The sequence below is a fragment of the Cavia porcellus genome, unplaced genomic scaffold (assembly GCF_034190915.1).
Source record: "Cavia porcellus strain 051 isolate PalLab524CR breed Dunkin Hartley unplaced genomic scaffold, mCavPor4.1 scaffold_1, whole genome shotgun sequence".
Lineage (NCBI taxonomy): Eukaryota > Metazoa > Chordata > Mammalia > Rodentia > Caviidae > Cavia > Cavia porcellus.
In genome coordinates, this window is record NW_026947484.1 from 33,111,323 (window position 1) to 33,129,588 (window position 18,266).

At 36.4% G+C, this 18,266-nt stretch overlaps 1 protein-coding gene across 2 annotated transcripts in view; it reads right to left on the reverse strand.

The window, feature by feature from the left end:
* Slc25a21 (solute carrier family 25 member 21) overlaps positions 1-18,266 on the reverse strand; it is a 464,613-nt gene that overhangs the window by 175,164 nt on the left and 271,183 nt on the right. For both annotated transcript variants that reach the window (XM_063230688.1, NM_001278766.1), the window contains one exon: positions 6,749-6,797. In XM_063230688.1, coding sequence (XP_063086758.1) covers positions 6,749-6,777 — 29 coding nt within the window. In that variant the 5' untranslated portion in view covers positions 6,778-6,797. The remainder of the gene's footprint in view (positions 1-6,748; positions 6,798-18,266) is intronic.

Genomic DNA, 18,266 nt, shown 5'->3' on the forward strand with positions numbered 1-18,266 from the left:
ACATACACTAAACCAATGTTCTCCTGCACTCAGACCCAGGAGGACTCTCTGCTTGCAAATACCTTCTGAGGAAGGATTTAAATTCAGTGCTCACATAACACAAATCTTCCGGCTAGGAAACTTGAAGCTGTTTGACTGCATGTTAAACTTTCCCCCTCTCCACACTTAGTGTACTCCTTTATGCTTCCCAGATTACCTTAAAAACTTCATTTGTCTTTGTTTTTTCCCTTTCTTTGCTAACCCAGGATCAAACACCATGCTTTCAGAAGTGTATAAGATATAGTTTATCTGTGTGTATGTTCATTTATCTCTCATAATAATGTTGGTATCATTATTGTTCTCATTGAGAGACAAGGGAATTAACACCAGGAAGCTATGGAACTCAATGAGGCCACACAGGTAATGAGTAGAGGAGTGAGGATTCGAACCCAGGCAGCCTTGTCTAAAGGCAGAGCCATTTACCACTATACCAATGGACACCAAGGACCACTAATCTAGAAGCTGCTGGAACCATACAGTAGACACTTTCACCACTTGCAGACCTGGGTTCTTATTGGGGAGGGTCCACTTACAATTGCAGACAAAGTTCTGTTTGTGTATAAACAGAACTATCAAACAGTGTGGATGCTTGTCTCTATAGAGCATCTGAAAGGACCTTGACTCTACATAACAGCCTGATATTAGATAGGGACACTTAGAACATGATAGTTGTATGGTTATCCTTTGCTCCCAATAAGTTTATCCCTGGATCTATGCTTCTGTGGGGCAGAATAAGCTATTTTCTATATAATCAATTGCCACAGAGTCTGAAATCTCTCCATGAAAGACTTATCAATTATATTTTTAAGTCACCTTTTGAGATGTAATGTGAGTTTCTGTCCTACACGCTGAGTGGAAATGTGTGCTCATCTCAGTTTTCTTTAAAGGCCATCACAGTGACAGCTGTTAGTCCTGGTTCTGCTTGTCTTCGAATCCGCTTCTCATTCCTCCTTGTTTTTTTTTTTTTTCATTGCAGGTTTGAACTTTTCTAGACAGAGCCTCCCTGGCACCTACGGGTTCAGTAAGTGGTAGGCAGGAGTAAGTTCAGTAAGTGGTTGGAGGGAAGAAGGAAAGTGAGGGTTTCTGCCTAGCTTTCTGTGCCTCAGTCAGAGGATCTAGCAGTAGCTGGGTCTCCTCTGAAGTTCTGTGGTACTAGATGATGGATCATGGCTCTAATTTCCACCAAGGTTACTAGAGCTCTGCCTCTGGTAATACCATCCCCTTCCTTTGTCCAGTCAACCTGTGGCGGCGGAGGTATTGCTAATCTCTGGGTCGCCTCACAGACCTCTCCTGGCCCCTCAGAAGTTCCAACACATCTATAACCAATCCCTTGCATTAAATTCCCACAGTTTAAAATACTCGGAGTGTACATATACTCTTGGTAGAGCCCCAATACATTTACTAAATTACAATTAAGTAGGAACTCACTAAAAAAAAAAGAGAGAGAGAGAGAGAGAGAGAATGGGGCAGGAAGTAACCATGGATGTGTACTGCCAACACACCTGTGTAAGATTAACATGAGTGGAGGATGGCCTTAACAGGGCAGAGGAGGCTGTACCCTAAATAGTTGAAGAGGGGACATTAGTAAAGACCCTCAGGAAGCCTGAGCCTAGTAAACTCCCACAGACACAAGGAAAGCTGGGAGTGTGGGACTAAAAAGAAGAGGATTGCTTCACAATCCATATACATTCTCCTCTTTGCCTGACTTTCCTCTAAACATTTGAGAATTATTCTGTGAATATTGAACCAAAACAACTACAGACTGAGGGCCACTGGAGACAGCAGCAGGAAACAGAGTGACAGCAAACTAGAAATACGGCAATGATGTGCATTTCTCCATTCTCTACCACACACGCTTTGGAGTGAAAGATTCACAACTGGAGAAACAGACACTTCAAGGGGAACAAGAGGTGCCTGGTCACTGTGAAAAAGTCCACGTTCCATAAGCTCTATCATGTCATTTGCTATGAGTTTGGCAATATGGAAAACAGCAGTAAAATGAAACCTATAGTAACATGGGGAAAAAGAGCAATTAGTAATAAGTCTGATAGAGAACTAACAAATGCAAATACGAGACAATAATTAACTCCAGGAAAATAAATCATTGGTTCAGCAGTGAACAATGTGTGCATAGTCAAAATAACGAAACAGTTGATTACTGATGAATAATGGGACAGATGAAGACAGGAAGTTGGAATGGGGCACAATTATAAATGTCACAAATAACATTTAAAACTGACAAATTAAGAAAGCGTGCTACATTGACTGCCTAATCCATTCCAATCCTCTCTCCTAGCTTCTGGTGGCTGCCAGCAATTTTTAGTGTACACTGGCTGACAGCTGTGTAATTCCAATCTCTGCCTTCGGCATCATGTAGCTGTCTTCCTTCCATGTCTGCCTTTCTGAGTCTTCTCTTCCTCTTTAAGGATATGAGCTTTATTGGATTTAAAAGTCACCCTATTTCAGTATAATTCCATGTTCACTAACTGAGAGGCTCCATTCCCAAATAGTCACTTTATGAGGTTCCAGGAAGGACATGTATGCAACTCAATACTAGTGTAAGCATTAAATGACTAAAAGTCAGGCCTTACCTCTGGAACGGGAAGTAGCCTGTTTAAGGGAATGGCATTTGTGCTTCTAAGGCTGAAGACAAGCATGCCCAGGGCATCTCGACACCCAGGTCCTCTCCTTTAAATCAGCATGAAGGATCATACTTCTGATTGGCCAGCCGTAGTCACGTGACTAGCCTTAACAATAGTTTGGGGAGGAGATAACACTTCATGTCAGAGCTGTATTGCTAGTTTTAAACTACTGAGCTCTATATTTCCTCCCACAGGGCTGGAGAAAGCACGTATTGAAATAGAGCTCCTATGAGCCTTGATGACTCTGTGAGCAGAGTTTCTCATTGTTATGGCCTGAAGATGTCCCAATAACTCCCTATGTTGAAATCTTCATTTCCAGCATGATGGTGTTAGGAGGCAGAGCCTTTGGAAGGTGATGAGGCCACAAAGATAGAGTCCTCCTGAATGGCATTAATGCCCTTAAAAGAGAGACACGAGTGCTGCCTCGCCTCTTCCACCATATGCATACACAGTGAGAAGGTGCCATCTATGAATCAGGACAAGGCCCCTCATCAGCAGCAGTGTTGCATCTGTCTTGATCTTGGACTTTCAGTCTCTGTAACTGTGAGAAATAAACTTTTTCTGTACATAAGCTACTTAGTTTATGGTATTTTGGTATGGCAATCTGAATAAAGTAAGATACCTATTCATATCGGACATGATAGAGATGAAATTTAAAAAGGGGGTTGTCCTTACAGAGAGTGCTGAAGGGTATTCTAGAGAGAGATAAAGATGACCATGGTTCCAGGAACAGCAGCAGAGGAGGAATGCCCAACAGGACAGGCAATTGAACAAAGGAGGGGGATAGTACAGCGGAGATGAACCAATGCATGCAAGCTGTAGCCATTAATATAGATGGCCTCAATTCACCAATAAAAGGAAACACAGGGAGAGTTAATCAAGAAACAAGATCCATCAATATACAGCATGCAAGAAACACATTTAACTCAAAATTCATAGACTGAAAATCAAAGGAGAGAAAACAATTGTTCCACGTGACAGGAGATCAGAAAAAAGAAAGAATAATTTGTCCATCAAATGCAGAATGCATAAGAAAGATATGGTATTTTCATACAAAAGAAAGGTACCCAGCTATAAAGTAGGATAATCTCAAGGCTCTTGTAAGTAAACGGATGCAACTAAAGATCTTTAAAAAGATCTCTTTAAAATAAAAAAAGAGAGTTGTATTCTGCTGAGATCTAGGGTTTGTTGCTGATATTATTGCAGCAAAACCTAGCCTGTACTTATTGAAGTATTAGAGAATTATTTTAATTTCATTTGATGTACATTTACTATTTAAAAAATAAAAATGAATACAGTAAAAAAAGTACTCAGCATTAGTGACAGCAGTTCAGTTTTTTAATTACATGGAATTCTAAGGGCACCGGATTCTAAGCTGTTGCAGAAATTGTCTGAGTGGGTGCATGGGATACATAGATTTTTAAGGGCTAATTCCCTTTCTCTTTAGATAGTACTATTTGAAGTATGGTACACTGAATTAATGTGATTATGGATATGGCTCATTTGCACAGTATTTCATGTGCAGGAATATGAAACAAAATGGGTTCTTGGGGTCCAGTTTTTTTTCTTTTTTGAGTTTTATTCATGTCTAATCCTTTCTTTGCTGAACAAAAATCCACAGTCTAAAAAAATTTTGCCAAATTCTTTATTCAAGCATTTTATTTCATACAGTGATGAGCTGTGTTCCTTGGTACGAATTTATTCTTTTTTTAAAATCTAGTCATTTAAGCTGGGTCTGGTAATGGTTGAATGCCCATAATTGCAGCACTCTGTGAGTCTGAGGCAGGAAGATCACAAATTTTAGCCCAGCCTTGGCAAATTAGTGATTTACTGAAACCTTGTCTCAAGATTTAAAAAGTAGCAGATATAGCTTAGTGTGAAGACTCGAAATTCAATCCTCACTACAAAAAAGGTAGTCATTTAATGTGAAATGTACCAGGAAAGAGATTGCAGTACTTTGGTCTGTTCCTGTTCACTACCTGTCAGTGCTATGTTAATGTCTGAATGGTAAATTCTATCAACCTTGCATATTTTACTTCTGTTGAAAACATAGTTACACATATTTTGGGTTTTTCTCTATGATTGGGGTCTTTATTCAAGTACACTTTTTACTGTTATGCAGGTCAAATACCATCCGGAATCCAGTTTATTTTTCTTTCAAAAAACCTGGAAGGACTGTATTATCCTTCCTCTTTGAAGTTAGCCAAGGGCATATCAGCAATTTCAATCTAACAAATGCCATTTTCATAAAAATATTGATAAAGCAATGAATATATAAAGATCCAGTTACATGGTGCATTTAGTTCAAAATGCATGTGATTCAAGTCCAGCCCAGTGAAATGAAACAGTTTTGAAGTTCTTAATGAGATGTGTGATAGCTCTTCATATTGTAAGCCTCTCAAGGGTAGAGTTAGCCTGTAGCTCACACACTAGATACTCAATACATGTTTGTTGAATGAATGAATGATTGGGTGAATAAGTGAATGACAATAATCTTAGAATAACCTCTTGTTTAAATCATTTTTATTTCTACTGTATGCTTACTTGAACACTTTACTATTTTAGGAAGTCATCCTTAAATAAAAAAAGACAATTTATTCCTTAGTGAAACTAGCAATAATATTTTGGCTTTCCAAAAAAGTTTACACAGAATCTAAAAAGAAAGGCCTGTGAGCTTACATTCTGCTTCTGAAACCTATATGAAAAGGTAGTCCAGGTATACATACATCTTGAATTCACATATATTTTATTATTTCCTTATTTCTCTTTGGTTTAGTGACATAAAGCTATTATTAAAGACTGAATACCTGTGTCCCTTTAAACGTCGTATGTTGAATCCCAAATCCCCAATGTGATGGTAGCTGGAAGTGGACTTTTGAGAGGTGAGGGTTTAGATGAAGCCATGAGGGTGGAGCCCCACGATGAAATGAGAGGCTTCATAAGACAAACGTGAGACTAGAGTTTCTGTCTCTGCCAACTGAGGGTACACTCAAAAGGAGGCTGTCTGATAACCAAGAAGGCCCTCGCCAAGAACTGAGTAGGTCTCATCCTTGATCTTGCATTTCCTAGCTTTCCAAACTGTGAGAAATAAATGTCTGCTGTATAAGCAACCCAGTATATGATGTCTTGTTATAGCAGCTTCAAAGTAAGTCAGATGCCAAGTTCCCATCATGTTACAATCATGCAAATACTATTTCTCCTGCCTTCACCAACCAGTCTGAATCTGTGGCCTCTTTAGGGTGGGTAAGGAACACGTCCATCTAGTGACCAGACTGTCCCATCAATTGGTTACCAAACGAGGTAGTAATGATTTGTTCAAAGTCCATTATTGCATAGTACAGTTTGTTATTAGGCTCCAACCTTGGTTTTCATAAAATATGAATAAACATAAAATTTCATTACACTCTAATAATTTCTAAGTTGACAAAATAGATAGTTCCATAATTCACACAAAGATTAAATTTTAAATGTTCTAGATCATATTAAATATCACCATGCATTTTGGTTGGTTTGCTTTTTACAAAAACCCTGGTAAACACATTTAACAAATTGTCCTGGTCTGTACCTTCCTTTAAAAGTAAATACATTTTCCTAAAAATATGGCATTTTGCATTGGCAAAAAGTTATAGAAATAAATAATTTCAGCACCATTTGAGAAAATTACTTGAAATTCTGGAGTCTCACACCAAAATGCTGGCTATTGAAACAGCAATCTGTTATATGCAATGTCAAATGAAAATATGCTGTCATAAGTCACTCATAAAGTTTTTAGTTTTTATATCATTTTGATAAATCTATCTCATTTACCAGTATAGCCACAAATCATACCTTGTTGTTGTCATGTGAAGTCAACAAAATATTACATACCTTTCAGTGACCTCTATCCAGAAATGCTTTTCACTGTTCACATTTTATTCATCAAATAATACTTTCTTTAAAAAGCAAAGATAAATGCCATTATATGGAAAAGCTACTGGCCTGGGACAAGTTCTAGCATTTAGTGTTTTGACAAATCTCAATTTGGATATCAGCCAAAGTCAACAAAACTTGTTCATGCAGAACCTTACCTGGTTTTCACCACATCGAGGGGGTGCATCAGGCATATTTCTACCAGACCTGAAAGATGATAAAGAAAAGTCCAATAAACACATATCCATGCGTTGGTTCTCATACCTTTGACCCTATTGATGTCTCAAAGGTACATATTCAAATAAGGAATTCAGGACTGTGTACCTGACAGTGAATAGAAGTAAGTTATTCACAATTATATTCAAGTTCAAAAGAACCAGAGTATTAGACGTCACATTTATGTTGAACCATTTAGTCTTATCCTTTAAGAATGAAGAACTGATCCTCCCATGGACAAATGACCATATAGATACCAGGACAGGAACTCTGGTCCTTGATTCTTTTTCTAAGTGAATATGAATTTTCAAGTTAGGAGAAATGCATCAAGACCTTTCAGTTTGAAAAGAAGAGACTCACCATGCCCTTTTCTATGACAGGGCTCAGGGGCTTGGGCGTTGTGACCTATGGTCCTGTTACCCTTCTTCTCTATGCCTTTCCCTTCTGTTTCAATGCAATGGGACTCTGATTGGGTTAGTGACTTGGGAACACTTTTGGACAGACAATAGTACTATGACAGTTATTTGTGGCAATGCAGGTGATTTTGCAAACATTAGGAAAATTTCCCTAAAGCTTCTGCAGAAGTTGAACAGGCAGGCCTTCAGTTGATTATGATTTGTGGAAATGACCATAAGAATAGAATCAGGTGAATCAGCTTACCATAGGCCGACAAATGACCTAAAGAACTGATTTGTGCCATGTACTTCTTGGCAATTTTATTACCTAGTATGAAGACAGAAGCCAAATGGCTTAGTGAACAGAGTTTAGTAATTATGTCTGTGTTATAAAATTGAAAGTCTAATGTAAGTAAGATTCCTCAACATGAGCATCCATGTAACAAAGTATCCTAAATTGCCAGTTCAAGACACACTGATCTCAAGACAAGTAAGACCAGAAATCCTGCTCTTGCCAACCTGTTATATGTGAACATAAAATAAACTGGTTTAATGTTCTCTACGCCTGTCTAATATAAAGTTGTACTGCCAACCAACAACACTGAGCTTTTCCTGGGAGAAAAGAAGTTATAACTTAATAGTATTTGAGAAGCAATGTAAAAACTATGTGTAACAATGTAAATAATCACAGATTTAGACCAGTGCTTTCCTAACATATTCGCTTTCTAGATGACTTTAAGTTTAAATTGGGCATTTGATCTTAAAACTTCCTTAAAAAAGAAAGAGACACTTTAGAGGTAAACTGTCTTCAAAATAGACATGTGTATTTTTAAATGGGTTGAAGTTTTTGAGCTGTCCATTTTTTGGATAAAAAACTGAATCAAAACTTAAATGATAGTAGGAAAATAGTTAGAAAAACCTAAGAACATATTGTTTCCTAAATATCATATAGTACATCAATAAGTTAAAATATTATACTGCATTTTCTATTTTCCTCTGAGGCAAGTGTGAATTTATCACAACAATCAAACAAGCCTTCCTAATATCTATTTTAGAAGGTGAGACATACAAACAAAGACAGCAAAATAGCAGACTGATGCTAGGAACTTAACAAATAAAAGTTCAATGTTTATACATATTCATGACACTTTAATAAACATGATTTTTCTCTGTGATTCAAAGGAAACGTGGAATGCAATCCTATTGTCCCTTGAACCCATAGCTTGGATATTTTCTGAACAAATGTTTCCTTTTTTGAACTACTCCCAGTACACACCTTCTTCTGACTCAATACTGCCCCAAAGGATTCATATCACCTTGTTGTAAACCCTCCTCTCCACCTCAGTCTTTTCTGAGATGCTCCTGGCCCACTCGACCACAATTTTGCACTAAAAATTAGCCCCACTCTTATTCCTCTGAAACAACCTGAGCCACACCTCGTTTCCCAAGAAAAATACAAACACTATCATGCCATAACCATGACTGATGACTAAGTAATCATGATTGGTTTCAGTGTTGAACTCAAGATTTTCCTCTTCTCTAGAATATTTTCCTATCAGGGGACAATTCTCAGAATCCTATGACTTCAGATCTAAATTTTGGCAACCATTTTCCCAGAAACCCGCACTGTTAGTTATCCCATAGTTTCCATTCCTTCTTCTTCCTACCACTCAGAATAAGAAATATATTTCCCAGCTTCCTTTGCTATTCGACATCATCATGTGACTAAGTTTTAGCCAATGGGATGAATGGCTTTCAAAACACCTGGGAAGTCTTTTAAAGGCAGAGAGTCTACTCTTTCTTGTCCCTTCCTTCCCGCTGGTGACATGTGAACAAAGCGACAGGAACAGCCATCCTGGATAAAAAGGTGTCTTTGGGCACACATGCCACATTACCATAATATCAAGTTAGGAGTAATCCGTTGGATTGTGGCATTTCATTTTGTCTATTTTCTTTTTATTTTGTTATTTTAAAATTTTTATTTTAGGGCTGGGGATTTAGCTCAATGGCATAAGTGCCTGCCTAGCAAGTACAAGGTCGTGAGTTCAATCCCCGGCACCGCAAAAAAAAAAAAAAAAAAAAAAAAAAAAAAAAAAAAATTTAAAGAGAATAAAGCAAAAGAGAACAGAACAAAGAAAATCAGAACAGAACAATGTAAGCAACACAACACTTCACAACAAGACAACTGCATATCAACAGTAGCCATCATAATGTTTCTTTTCTCTGAAATAGTTGAGCATACCTTCACACAAAATAATATCAAACAAAACAAAATAGTATAAAACCATTTAAGAGAATAAAAGTATTAAAGGACATTCAAAACCAAATAACAGGAAATGAACAATGGCTACTATAATATCTAATTTTTCTTAAAAAATTGTTTAATTTATCACACATAATAAAATATAGTAAGACACAACAGGATAGAACCAATCAAAGCAGAACAAAAGCATGTCAGGGCTTCAAAGCAAGATGATATTAAATCAGCAATGGCTGCCATAATGTGTTCTTTTCTTCAAAATAGCTGCTCAGCCCATTACACAAAATAAAATCAAGCAGAACACAAAACCAATCAAACAAATGAATGAAAGCATTATAAGACTTCAAAGCAATATAATAGGAAACCATGATGACCATAAAATCTTAAGTACACTTATCATTTCTTACACTATGGAAACAATATGGTATTTACACATGCGAGTTTGATTTATTTCACTTATGAGTATGGTCTTGAGTTGCATCCATTTATTTATAAATATCTCAATGTGATCATTCTTTATATCTGAGTAGTACTCCATTGTATAAAAATACCACAACTTATTTATCCATGCTTCAGTTTATGGGCATTTAGGTTGTTTCCAAGATCTGGCTATTACAAATTGTGCTGCTATAATCATGGGTGCACATGTAATCACTTGTGGTATGATGATTTCATTTCTTCTGGAAATATGCCCAGAAGTGGAATAGCTGAGTCAAATGGGACTTCCAATCCCAGCTTTTTGAGGAAACTCTAGACTGACCTCCACAGTTGTTGAACCAGTCTGCACTCCCACCAACAGTGTAGGAGAGTTCCTTTTTCCCCACAGCCTCTCCAGTATTTGTTGTTGGTGGTTTTCTTTATCCTGGCCATTATTTCTGGAGTGAGATGGAATCACAGTGTGGTTTTAATTTCTATTTCTCTAGTGACTAATGATGCTGAACATTTTTTCATGTATTTATTTGCCATTTGTATTTCTTATCTGAGAAGTGTGTATTCATCTCAGATGCCCATTTTTGGATTGGGTCATTGAATTTCGGGGGTCTGATTTTCTTTAATTCTTTATATGTTCTGGACAGAAGCCCTTTGTCCGAAGGACAGTTCACTAAGATTTTTTCCCAATTTGTGGGTTTTCTTTTCACTATGCTGGAAATTTCTTTTGACATGCAGAAACTCATTGATATGACATGATCCCAGTTACTGATTCTGTGAAGTATTTCACGTGTGGTTTGATTCTTGTTCGTGAATTCTCTACTTAGCCCTCTGATTTCAACAGTCTGCTTTGTCTTTAAACAGATTTAGTATTTCTGTTTTAATATTTACATCTTTGATCCATTCAGATTTTAATTTAATACATGCTGATAGGTATGAGTCTAGTTTTATTTTTCAGCATATGAGAGCCAATTTTTGCAGCACCATTTCTTAAAGAGACTTTCTTCCAGTGAACATGTTTGGCCCCTTTGTCAAATATAAGGTGGCTGACTTTGTTTGTAGTTGTGGTTGTATCTTCTAATTTATTCCATTGATCTTCAGATCTGTTTTTATTCCAGTAACATGTTGATTTTATTACAGTAGCTTTGTAGTATAACTTCAAGTCAAGGATTGTGATGCCTCCTGCCTTGCCTTTGCTGCTTAGAACTGTCTTTGCTATTCTAGGTCTCTTCTGGTTCCAGATGAATTTTAGGAGTGATTTCTCTAGATCTATGACGTACGCTAGTGTATTTTCATTGGGATTGCATTTAATCTGTGTAACAATTTTGGGAGAATGACAATTTTCACAGTATTTGTTCTTCCTATCCATGAACAAGGGATGTCTTTGCATTTTCTGAAGTCCTCTTCAACTGCCTTTTCAGGGTATTATAATATTCTTGTGCAGATCTTTTACTTCTTTCATGAGATTAATTCCTAAGTATCTCATTTTTTGGATGCCATTGTGAAGGGTGTGGCTTCTCTTATTTCTCTCTCAGTGATTTTGTTGTTAATGTATAGGAATGCTATTGATTTTTGAGTACTGACTTTGTATCCAGCTACATTGCTGAATTTATTTATTATATCTAGGAGTCTTTCAATGGAGTTTTGGGGGTCTTCTATGTAGAGTATCATGTCATATACAAATAATGATAATTTAACTTGTTCTTTTCCTATCCTTACTCCTTTTATTCTCTCTTTGGTCTTATTCCTCTGGCTAGTATTTCCAGTACTATAATGAATAGAAGTGGTGATAATGGACATCCTTGTCTTCTGCCTGATTTTAGGGTAAAGTCTTTCAGTTTTTGACCATTTAATATGATACTGGCTGTTGGTTTGATAGATGTCTTTGATTATACAGAGATAAAGACCATCTATTCCAAATTTCTGTAAGGTTCTTAACATGAATAAGTGTTGGAACTTATCAAAATCTCTTTCTGCATCTATAGATATGATCATGTGATTGTTATTTCTGGCTCTATTGACATGGCGGGTAACATTTATTGATATACATATGCTGACCAACCTTGCATTCCTGGCATGAATCCCACTTGGTCATGGTATATAATCTTCTTGATAATTTACTGCATTCTGTTTGCCAATATTTTATTTTGCATCTATATTCATTAGAGAGATTGGCCTGTAGTTTTCTTTTTTAGTTGGCTCTTTCTCAGGTTTTGATGCTAGAGTAATATTTGCTTCCCGGAATGAGTTACGGAGAATTGCTTCCCTTTCAATTTCATTGAAGAGTCTGAGGAGTGTCGGCAGTAAGTCTTCTTTGTATTTCTTGTAGAATTCCGCAGTGAATCTGTCTGGGCCTGGGCTTTTCTTTGCGATAAGGATTTAATTACATTTTCAAGTTCATTAATTGAAATTGGGTAATTCAGCAGTTTTACATCTTCTTGACCCAGCTTTGGTACTTCATATGTTTTTAGGAATCTGTCCATTTCTTCTGTGTTACTGAACCTAAGAGAGTAGAGGTTTTTAAAGTAGGTGTTGATGATCTTCTGTATTTCCACAGAGTCTGTAGTGATTTCACCCTTTTCATTACTTATTGCATGAATTCTTTCCTTTTTTGAATAAAGTTGGCTAGGGGCTTATCAATTCTATTTATTCTTTTAAAGAACTCTTTGTATTCACTGATACTTTGGATTGTTTTCTTAGTCTCTATTGCATTAATTTCTGCTCTGATCTTTATAGTTTCCTCCCTTCTTTTGGCTTTGACCTTGACTGTCTCTTCTTTTCCTAGATGTTTGAGGTGTAGCATCAGGTTGTTTATTTGTGTTTGTTCTGTTTTCCTGATGTGGGAACTCAGTGCAATAAATATTCCTCTGAGTATCAGTTTCATTGCATCCCATAGATTCCAGCAAGTTTTATTTTTATTTTTGTTTACTTGTAGATATTGTTTAATTTCTTCTTTAATTTCCTCTGTGACCCACTAATTGCACAAGAGTGCATTATTCAATTTCTATGTATTTGTGTGGTTTTTTTTTTTTTTTTTTGCAGTTTCTTTTGTCACTAATTTCTAGTTTCATGGTGGTATGATCTGATAACATGCATGGAATAATTTCAATTCTTTTGCATTTTCTTAAATATGTTCTGTGGGCTAGTATATAGTCTATTTTACAGAATATCCCATGTACTGCTGAGAACAATGCATATTCTATATTGTTGGATGGAACACTCTGTATACATCTATCGAGTCCATTTATTTACAGGTGTCACTCAATTCTGTTATTTCTTTGCTGATTTTCTGTCTGGTTGATCTGTCCCTTGGTGTCAATGGTGTGTTAAGGGCTCCTATTACAAATGTGTTATTGCTCATTTCTGTAACATTTGCTTTGTATAGCTGGGTCCTCTGGAATTTGGTGCATATATATTTAATATTATTATCTCTTACTCTTGAAGTTTTTCATTAACTAGTATGTAGTGACCTTCTTTACCTCTTCAGATCATCCTTGGTTTGAAGTTCACATTGTTTGCAAACAGAATAGCTACCCCCAGTTTTTTTGAGAGGTGGTCGTTCCATTTGCATGAAGTATTATTTTTCATCCTTTGACTTTCAGTTTATGAGTTTCCTTTTGGGTTAGATGGGTTTATTGTTGACAGCATGTGGTTGGATGTTGTTTCTTGATCCATTCTGCCAGTTTGTTTCTTTTAATTGGTGAATTGAGACCATTTATATTCATGGTTATAATTTTTATATATTGATTTATTGTTGATATGTTATCTTAATCTTTCCATTCTTTTTAATTGTCTGCGTTACTTAGTGGTTTATTCTTAGTGTATCTAGACTGTCTTTCAGTATTCTTTGCAGGGTTGCTTTGGTGATCATGAAGTTCTTCATTTGTTCTTTTTCGTGGAAGTATCTTATTTCTCCATCCATCTTGAAGGACAATTTTCAGAGTACATCAGTCTAGGTTGGAAACTGTTTTCTCTTAGGATCTGAAATACTTCACTCCATGCTCTTTTGACTGCATTTTTGTGTTGAGAAGTCTGCTGTGATTCTGATAGGTTTTCCTTTATAGGTGATCTGTCTTTTTCTCTAACAGCTATCAATATTCTATTCTTATGTTGGATTTTTGAGATGGTGATTATTGTATGTCTGGTTTTAGTTTTATTCTGGTTATGGCTATTTGGAGTTATATATGCTTCACTAATCCTAATGTCAGTTTCCATTTTCATGTTTGGGAAATTTTCTGCTATTACGTCTGTAAATAGTCTCTTGATATCATTTGTGTTGTCCCCTTCTTTTTCATTTATCCCTATCAATATTATGTTGTTTTTCTTTGCATCATCTTGCAGCTGTTGAATTGTTATTTCCTGATTCCTTGTTATTTTTAAAAGATCTTTCCTTTCCTATTCACTAGCTGCAATCTTGTCTTTGAGGTCTGAAATTCTATCTTCACTTTTGTTGAGTCAGTTCTGACAACTTTCAATGGAATTTTTCATTTCTGGTATATCTCTTTGAATCTGCTTCATGTATTCTGTTTGTTTCCTATATTGTTTATCCAGGAACTCTATCTTTGTGCTTTGTTCCTTTAATTTTTTAACTGTATCTTCTTTAGATGTGTTCAGCATCTCTTTCATTACTTTTATCATTTCTTTTTTTACCTGGGAGATTATTTTCAATTTGAATTCCTTTAAAACTTCCCAGAGTTGTTTATTTCAGTTGCTATTATTTCTGGTATTTCAGGTACAAGGCACATATTTTCTTCTATGTACATGATTCCTAGGTTTTCTTGGGATGGGATGGAGGTTTGAGATTGCATTTTGGTCTTTTGTGTTGTCATTTTCCTATATTTCTGTTTCAAGTGATGTTCCAAAGCTTCCCCTGGGCATGTTGGAAATCACCTGTTATGCTTTTGGCTCCTGGAACTGAATGGAGGTTGCTAAGCGTGTGCCAGTCAGGTCCACAGGACCTCCTGTGCCACCTCCAGTGTTCCAGGAAGCTGAGTGGGCTCCTAGCTACTCTGGGTGATGATGGTCCAAAGCTCTCCCCAGGCAAACATCGATGTGCTGGAATTCACTTCACACGTACTCAGCTCCCCTGATTGAAGAAGGTCACTGGTATGGTCTAATCAGGCAGCGAAACCTTCCAACCCTAGTCTACTGTGGCTGCAAGCTGGACAGGCACTTAACTGCTGGAAGCGATGATCTTAAACTGTTCCTGGGCCCACACTGTTGTGCTGGAACTCATCTAGCACAAGCCCAGGTCCCTGGATTGAAAGAAAGTCTCTGGGCATGGTCCAGCTAGGCCTGCAAAACCTGCAGAGCCCAGTCTAGTGTGGCTGAAAGCTGGGTAGATCCTTAACCACTGGGAGCAATGATCTTAAACTCTCCCTGAGCTGGTGCTGGTATGCTCTGTTTCTTTAATTTTTTAACTATGTCTTCTTTAGATGTGTTAAGCATTTCTTTCATTATATTTATCATTTCTACTTTTACCTGGGAGATTATTTCTGATTTGAGTTGTTTTATAGCTTCCCAAAGTTGTTTCCTTATTTCAGTTGTTATCATTTCAGATGTATAGCTTATATTTTCTTCTATGTACATGGCTCCTAGACTTACTTGGGATTGGGCTGGAGGTTTGAGATTGCATTTTGGTCTTTCATTTTGTCATTTCCTATATTTCTGTGTTTTGAGCAATGTTTCAAAGCTTCCCCTTTGAGTGCTGAAAATAGGCTCGTGCCTTCGCCTCCTGAGACTGAATAGAAGTTGCTGGATGTGGCCAGTCAGGCCCGCAGGACCTCCTGTGTGTCCTCAGGTGACTTAGGACGCTGGGAGTTGTCTTACCCACTGGAAGGATTGGTTCAAAGCTTTCCCCAAGTGCCAGTGTGCTGGAAATCCCCTAGTGTGCTTGCATCTCCCAGACTGAATGGAGGTTGCTGGACGTAGCCTCAATTTGTCCACTTTCAGCCATTCATTTTTGGGAAGAAAATCCTTTAAATATTTTTCAGAAATTTCTTTTTTTAAATTCCTGCCATTTTTTGATATGCATAGCTGACATAATTCTGATACATGAAATGTGACCCCCCCTCCAGTTCCCTTAACCATGATCCAACAACTGCCTATGTTCTTGTCTGATAATTACAACAGGGTAGACTCCATCTGCCTTGCTCATCTCTACATCACTATCACTTTGCACAAAGGCTGGCACTACATAGGTCAATAAATATTTGCTAAATAAATAAATTAATGCTGGCTAGGGTTTGTGCCTGTGTCATTATGTTAGCTAAATTTCAAGATAAACTGAGCTAGCGGCTATTCACTCTGCATTTACTTCATTAGACTGTGCACTGTACAAATAAGCACATAAGGATAGAGAAAGAGTTATACAAGTAACACTGAACAAATCAGAAGAAGCACCTGAATACAGAATTGCAATATTGTTGGTCACAAGTCCAGATGTTCTACTGCTGTGTACATGTGAGAAGAAAGCATCCACTGAGTACCTACTAGATTGATAAATTACTGTTGAGAACTGTATGCATGTAGGATATTGTTTCAATGCAGCATCAAGACTGCCTGAAAGGCTAAAGGATTTCAAAGATCAACACAGAAATTACACTGTGAAAAGGTATTACCTCCAAAAGGAAGCTATTAAACAGAAAATAACAACATGTGTGCATACAACTGTACTTCAGGTCATGTAACTCAGTATTGCTTTTTATAATTTGAGATGTTTTTATGGTCAGTATCAATTCTGGTCTTACAAAGCTGTTTGTTCTTATCTCAACCTGTCTACTTTTTACTAGGAAATATGTTACAAAACTGACACGATGTATAAGCAGATATTTAAAATTTTTAATTAGGATTATTTTAAGTAATCCATGGCCTGGGCATTCTTTGTATCTTGCATTTCTTTTTTTTTTTTTTTTTTTTTTTTTTATTTAAGAGGAAAAAGGGAAAAACACAAAACAAACCAAAGCGGTGTAAGGGTACACATCACACAGAACTACAAAAAAACAAAACAAAACAAAAAAAAAACAAAACAAAACAAACAAACAAAAAAAAACATAACAGTAAGAAATCACCTGTTAGTAGATTACATATTATCATCTTGAAAATAGTTCCTCAAATCACAGTATCAAAGAATACAAGGTGGACATTCAAACAGGGAGACTGCAAACAGCTGTGTTCAATGATCCAAAAACATTGATATAGTCAGCTATTTAACACCCCTAAACACACTTGCTGTTATATCCGTTAGAGCTCTTTTTCTTTTTTTTTTTTTCCCTCTCTTTTTTACAACAAAATTTACACATTTTGGATTTTATTACTCCTTAGTGCTTATTACTTTTTTTTGGGGGGGGGGGAAGAATACAGTCAAATATGGCAAAACAAAGTTGTCAATCAATACCAAGGATAGACATAGCACATGGTGTAGAACAGAGTACAAGTTTATCAACAATAGTTATCAACGTTGTCCCTTGTTTCCTTAAAAAGAATTGTCTATCTCATTAAATATTATAAAGTTGGACAAAACAGTAGAGAACAAGACCAATAAAATTTAGGCATTGTAAACATTACAGGGCTTCCAAAGAAGACAATAGTCAAACCAGAATGGGTATCTTAGTGAATCTTATTGTCTTCAAAGTAGTTGCCTATGTCTTCAAACTTGATAGTATCATATAGAATGGAACAGAGTCTAATCAGTCAAAACAAGATCGTGGGAGTACTACAGGACTTCAAAACAAGTTAATAGGAAATCAAAAAGAGTTACTATTTATATATCCTAATTTTTTGAATTTTTTCTTTAATTAAGACAAACATAAGAAATGACTAAATAATTTTTTTAAAACAATAAGGGGGAGATTGAGATAAAACAGGACATAACAATATAACAATAGAGGTCACAGCATGACTGTTTCAACAACCTAGTATTCACCACCATATAACCTGACTTAATAGTAGTTACCATAGTGTCTTTTTCCTTGAAATATTTGGATAAAACTTCATATACTCTAGCTTCAAATATTTTCATATCAAGAAGCCCAGAATAAAGCCTTTCTAATTAATGAGTGAAAACTTTATAAGGCTCCAAGGCCACCTAATGGGGAATCATGATTACCACATATTTTTATATATTTGAATCATTACTTACATTAGGGAAACTATTCGGTATTCACACATGCGAGATTGATTTATTTCACTTATGAGTATGGTCTCAAGCTGCGCCCATTTATTGATAAATATCTCAATGTGATCCTTCTTTATAGCTGAATAATACTCCATTGTATAGAAATACCACCACTTTTTTATCCATTCCTCAGTTGATGGACACTTGGGTTGTTTCCAAGATCTGGCTATTACAAATTGTGCTGCTATAAACATAGGTGC